Source organism: Ammodytes marinus (assembly GCF_949987685.1).
Source record: "Ammodytes marinus genome assembly, chromosome: 18".
Classification (NCBI taxonomy): Eukaryota; Metazoa; Chordata; class Actinopteri; order Uranoscopiformes; family Ammodytidae; genus Ammodytes; species Ammodytes marinus.
The window spans coordinates 11,072,099-11,078,337 of NC_137222.1; the positions used below are offsets into that span (position 1 = coordinate 11,072,099).

The 6,239-nt window shown below is 38.7% G+C and overlaps 1 protein-coding gene across 5 annotated transcripts in view; it reads left to right on the forward strand.

Moving 5' to 3' along the window:
* Positions 1–5,748, forward strand: part of LOC307264919 (mediator of RNA polymerase II transcription subunit 13-like) — a 77,668-nt gene extending 71,920 nt beyond the window's left edge. For all 5 annotated transcript variants that reach the window (XM_080046464.1, XM_080046466.1, XM_080046468.1 and 2 more), the window contains exons 26-31: positions 93–251; positions 447–611; positions 1,151–1,314; positions 2,646–2,810; positions 3,251–3,360; positions 3,855–5,748. In XM_080046464.1, coding sequence (XP_079902590.1) covers positions 93–251; positions 447–611; positions 1,151–1,314; positions 2,646–2,810; positions 3,251–3,360; positions 3,855–3,987 — 896 coding nt within the window. In that variant the 3' untranslated portion in view covers positions 3,988–5,748. The remainder of the gene's footprint in view (positions 1–92; positions 252–446; positions 612–1,150; positions 1,315–2,645; positions 2,811–3,250; positions 3,361–3,854) is intronic.
* Positions 5,749–6,239: the final 491 nt, after the last annotated feature.

The following is a 6,239-nucleotide window of genomic DNA, read 5'->3' on the forward strand; positions in this document are numbered from 1 at the left end:
TTACATAGAGTATGTGTTCTATCGCGTGTGCTCTGTATAAGTCTCATGTTATTTTGTCTTGGGCTCTTTTTATTTCATGTCTTATCATCTAGACTGGAGCTCACTCCTTGGGGAGCATTCTCTCCATTCAGTAGGGCGCCAGCTGAGGGAGGCTTGTCGTGTTTGTGGGATCTCAACTGCTGACACCCCTGCTATCCTCAGCGCCTGCCTGGTCGCCTTGGAGCCACAGGGCTCCTTTGTCGTCATGCCTGGTTAGTAGCCTGTCACCACGATCACTTTGTGAACTGTTAAAAGGTTGGCGGTGACTAAATGACGTTTCTGACAGCATATGATTATGTTTGTGGTAACAACACTAATGGTTATTGCAGTACTCTGGAATCATATTTGTTAAGTTAGTTTCACATTGATAAAAAAACTTCTGTCTCTCCCTTTGTGTGTGTGTTCAGACGCAGTGACCATGGGCTCAGTGTTTGGCCGCAGCACTGCTCTGAACCTGCAGACCTCTCAGCTGAACACACCTCAGGATGCCTCCTGTACACACATCCTCGTCTTCCCCACTTCGGCCACCACCCAGCTGGCCCCCAGCTCCTACCCTACTGAGGACAATAACGGTAACAGCCAACACCAGAACGCTCATGGCATATATAAGATTACCCGTGGTGTAGTGGTTAGAGCACCCGCCCATAGAGGCTCAGTCCTCAGAAGCAGCAGACCACAGGTTCAATCCGGCCCGTGGATGTTCTCTGCATGTCATTCTCCTCTCTGCCCCATTTCAGCTCTGTCTCACCAAACTATCCAATAACAAAAGAATATAAATGCCAAAAAAGAATCTTAAGAAGAAAAAAAAGATTACCTGTTACATCATGAGTTATACAATAGATAAGACTAAGCCGTTGTTAAAAAACTGTTTAGACATATTTTTTTACCAACAGGTGGCATCCTTGTGCTAAAACTCTCCCCCTTGGCACAGTCACAAATGGCTTGTGCAGAAAAAACGACATTATGCATTTTACAAAAGACAAGCCCGTTTCTTTGATTTTTAACTGTGATTGCGGCAAACAACTTCAAACTTGAGAGGTGTCATTGTTAATTCATTCAAATTCATTAGGCCTGTACTGACATTATTTGCATTTTCTGTTTCTCTCCCCAGATGACATGTTCGATCTACCCTTCCCTGATGAACTGGAGAACGACATTGGCCATGACATGATGCTGATCACGGGGAACCTCCACCCTTCACCAAACACCTCCCCTGTGCCCTCACCTGGCTCTCCGTCCGGGATGGGAATGGGATCACATTTCCAGCACGCCAAGGTGAGTCATTTTTGAAGGAGGGGGAAGTAAAGGCTGTCTGTCTAATTAAAATACATGTGGTGATGATCACACTAGGCATGGGCCGATAACTGGTTTCAAGGTATAAGGCGGTTAGAAAAAGTCAAGGTTTCAAAAACGCCTTTATTTTCTGTCATACCGTTCTAAGGTACAGTATAAGCGCCACCCCCCGACACGATGTTAACACTAGTTTAAATCAAATCAAAATCAAATCATATCAGTTTTATTTGTATAGCCCAAAATCACAAATACATTTGTCTTAGTTTATTCATGTTTGGAATATTCCTGCATTATAACTTTAAAAGAGTAATGTGTAGAAGGTGAGCAAACCCTTGTTGAGCCGCTCTTATTTTATTTAGAACTATTCAATTATTTATTTCATTATTATTATACAAGTTTATTAATGTTCATAATATTCTATAGCCTATATGTTATTTAAAAATAAAAATATTGTATTCAGCCAAAAAAAAAAAATCTATTTCCGTTACCCAGACCTTTCATAATAACACATTTGCAACCTTGCAACCGTGGTATTTTTGCTTAAGGTTATACTGTTAAATTAACTGGGATCCATCTTAAAAAATGTAGCTTGGTGGCCAAGTATAAAAGATGAAGGGGAATTTGTCTTGGAGGCACAGCAGAAAGACGTGTTGACAACCTAGATTACCGCACATGTCATTCAGTACACTGACAAACTGTGTGAACAGCTCAGGCAAACGGTCGCTACGCAACAGGAAGTTATAGCTCAAAAGGAACTTTGAAGAATAGCTCCATGTGCTTTGTAGGTCATTACCACATTGACCTGCAGGGCAAAAATGCAAACGTGTATGACGTAAGTGGAAAAGAAAATGCTTAATAAAAGACTAATGTCATGATTAAAACATTATAAACATTAGATTTTTGGAGCTTCTTACTAAATAAACTGCAATACAGTATACTACATATCTTTTGATCTACAGTACAATGGTGACATGCTATAACTCAGACATATCTGATTTGACATGAAGTTATTGTGGGTTCCAGTAGAGTTCAAAACAGGGGTAACTAAATGATAAGCAGATCTCGTGCACAGTTGATGAACTACAGTTGAACTTTTGTAACTTGTTGTATTAGTACACTTTTAATGTTTTCATTCATCACATTGAAAACCACATTCTTGCTAAAGTAAGACAACCCTCTCTGCGCCAGTACAATAGGCTCAGAATGGTTAGATGTAGGTATGGTACAAACCATGATGACCCAGGATTTGTTGACAATGACATCACAGTGAAAGGTTTTGTTATTAATTGCTGGCCTTCTCTTTTTGTGTACAGAGCCAGGGAGAGCGCTTGCTGTCCAGGGACAGTCCACCAGAGGAGCTGAAGCAGCAGCCGCTGGCTCTGGGCTACTACGTCTCCACTGCACAAGCTAATGGACTTCCTCACTGGTTCTGGGCCTCATGCCCGCAAGCTGAGAGCCAGTGTCCGCTCTTCCTCAAGGTACTGAAAACAATGTGTGTGTGTGTGTGTGTGTGTGTGGGGTGGTATTACTCATGTTGTGGGGACAATTTTCCTTATTACACAGTGATGTTGTGGGGACGAGCCTTCCTTTTGGGGAGAAAATGAAAGTCCTCATAACGTAATAATGACATTTTAGGGGGAAGACTTGCTTTAAAGTGAGGGTAGACTTACGTTAGGGTTAGGCAAGTAGTGGTTAGGGTTAGGGCAAGTCTCCAGGAAATGAGTGAAAGTCTATGTAATGTCCTCGGAAATGATGTATTTCATACACAGATGGAAAGTGATAGTGAAATGCTGATTAGAGAAGAAAGGCTTTTAATTATGTGATTAAACTTTTACAGAGGCGCAGAGGCATTAAGCTGCTCACTGTAGCCAAGCATCAGACAACATGTGACGTTGTGCCCTTTGTTTCTTAACCCCAGGCCTCACTCCACCACCACATCTCCATAGCCCAGTCAGATGAGCTGACGTCAGACAAGACCAAGAAGACGCCTCACCCCTTAGACTCAAAGACCACCTCTGATGTTCTCAGGTAAATATACAAAAACACATGTTGCCCCAATTAGATTTTTTTATCATCTGAAGTATAGAACTATTGGTGAAAGCAGATACTGGAAGGTGAGTATCAAACAGGTAGCTGATATACAGTACATCTATGCATTCAAAATGTCTGTTCTTCATAAGCAAGTGTTGTGTTTTAATTAAGTAACATTAATGATCTCACTGTTAACAGCAAAAATAGCTGATCATTACAACCGATTTTTTTGTTTCAGATTAGAAACATTAGAATCAGATCATTAGATCATTGGTACATATCTCATTAGAAATGAATTGTTTTGTTAACAAAACATGATAAAAATATATATCTTTCCAAGTGCCATTATATGCTGCAAAATTATTAACTTAGACTTTATTTAGTAAATATATAACATCAATATTGAAACTCGTTATGAACTGTTTGAATTTTTTTAAGCCAGAATTTATTAGAACTTGTTATTCATTAAATTGCATTTTCTAAAAATCTAGGTTTGTATTGGAGCAGTACAATGCCCTCTCCTGGCTGACGTGTACCCCTGCCACCCAAGACCGCCAGTCCTGCTTGCCTGTCCACTTGGCCGTGCTGACCCAAATGTACAATGCCATCCTGAACATGCTTTAGCTGTAGGAGACTTTTTGAGGACATCTGTAGAGGAGACTTGACGCTTCACTTCTTTTCCTCTGTGCCTACGCTTCCTCCTTCTGGGCACCAGAGAGCACCAGAGCTCCTCCTATTGTTTCGGGGGACAGACTTGGATTGAATGGCTGTAGAGAGGATGGAACAAGTCGGACTCTCAAACACTTGGAATGTAATGAATAAGGGCAGTGAACAATACATTTTCACCTTTTACTTGTTAAACCACAACACCCTGCAAAACCCAGTGCTGTTTGTACCTTTAAAACGTGTTCCGTGCTAGAGTAAGGAGGAAACCGATGGATCTAGCCCGCCATGCCCATTTTACTGACATATCACAATCTTAACTTTTCTCTTGATGGAAATAGCATCCAACTCGGTGGCATTTGAAGCATCTGTGGATCACATTTACAGAGAAGCTCTGTACGATCCTCTTTAAAACCCTCACCCTTAAGAACGGACATCAGGACCAGGCCACACAACTCCACATTGTACAACCAGCAAAATGGCGCCACGACGCAAAACACTTGGCTTTGTTACATCAATGATGCTTTTACATTTTTTGTATAGAACTACACTGTGGAGCGTCTTGGGACATGCAGTTCGGTTGATTGAACCTTATACCTTTACTCTGAAAGGGGGCGAACATCCTCATTTACTCCAAAGGGGGGGGGGGAGCATTTGATAAAGGCACTTTTTTGCTCACCTTCCAAAGTGTTGTAGATACAAACACAATGGAAATGATTTGACCAGTTAAAGACAGAAGTGTTGTTTATAATGTAAATACCTACATTTGCAAAGAATCAAGACTTATTTTTAATATTTAAAACGGAAAGAAAATAGAATCTTAAACAAGGCCTTTCTCCCGATTGACTCTTAATTGTCTTGGGATTGGAAATACAAAATGTCATTTTATTGCAATTGTAAAGATGCCATATTTATACAAATTATATCATGTCATAGAATTTGATATATGAATATATATATATGTATATACATAAATATATATTACTTCTTCCAAGCAGGCACTTAATGATATAAGTGGTGGACACAACCATCTCTTTAGAAGTGGACACAGTATAAACAAAGAAAAATGCATTTTAGTTTTTTTTTTTTTTAAGGATACTGAACATTTTACCTTTTTATTTAATGAGTTTAAATTAAACCAATTGATGCAGGAGATACAGTATACTCTATATTTATAAAGTGTTCCTCTTCTGCAAAAAAACTTGAAATGGGCAATAGAAGACCATGGTATTTGAAAGTTGCGAGGTTATTAAATATTTAAGAGTGATGCTTTATTTCATTGGCTCTCCTAAATGATGTCAAGCGAAAGCATTAGAAAGGCCTGTCTCTTGAGCTTCACTCAGTCCACTCTTTGTTAGACTCCTAGCATGTTTGTATATACACTTTTCAGCTGTTTTTCTTTCTTTGTTTTTTTTTTCTTTTTGAAATTCTTAAAGCTGTACATTTCATGCTGGTTGGTTTACTTTCAAGTGATTCATATTAAAGTATTTTTTTTGCTGTGAACTTTTTTTGATATACGGTATACAGTACAAAAAAGTCATTTATTTGCAGCCAAAAGGTGAAATTGCCAAGCAAGTGTACACAAATGTACAGACGAGGGCAAGTTTGCAGAAATTTGTTACATCTGTCATCACTTTGAATATCCAACAGATCCACTTTAGTGGGAGAGATCTGTTACTTTTACACTCTTTTTTAGTAAATTATTAAAACTCTTGAAAATGATGCTGTGTTCAGTGTTCTCTTTTATAAACTGTCAAATGCAGACTCAACTGTTTCATATTCTTATTTCATTAAGGTTGCAATTGATTTGTAATATCCAATACTGAAAACCCAGTGGTGGAATGTAATACATATATTTCCTTGAGTAACGCACTTCAGTTCAATTTTGTATTTGAAATATAAACTATTAACCTTTCAGTTTAAGGTCCCCATTTTACTAAAATGCATTTTAATAACCTGAAATTGCAGAATGCTACTTTTAACCCAGGTTATAATGTATTCTTTTTTAATATGATGCAGTCTAGAGATGGCAATTACATAAAACTGCCCAGAAAAATATCAGCTGGATGAAATTTCTAATATTTCTGTACTTTTACATTTAGAATTCTTCACTTGTAAATTAGTAATTTTAAAGTGAGATATTGAATGAAGTCTTGAAGCTCATAGTGTTTGGGTTGGAAATAGGGTCTGGTTCATGCGAAGTGCATGCAAAG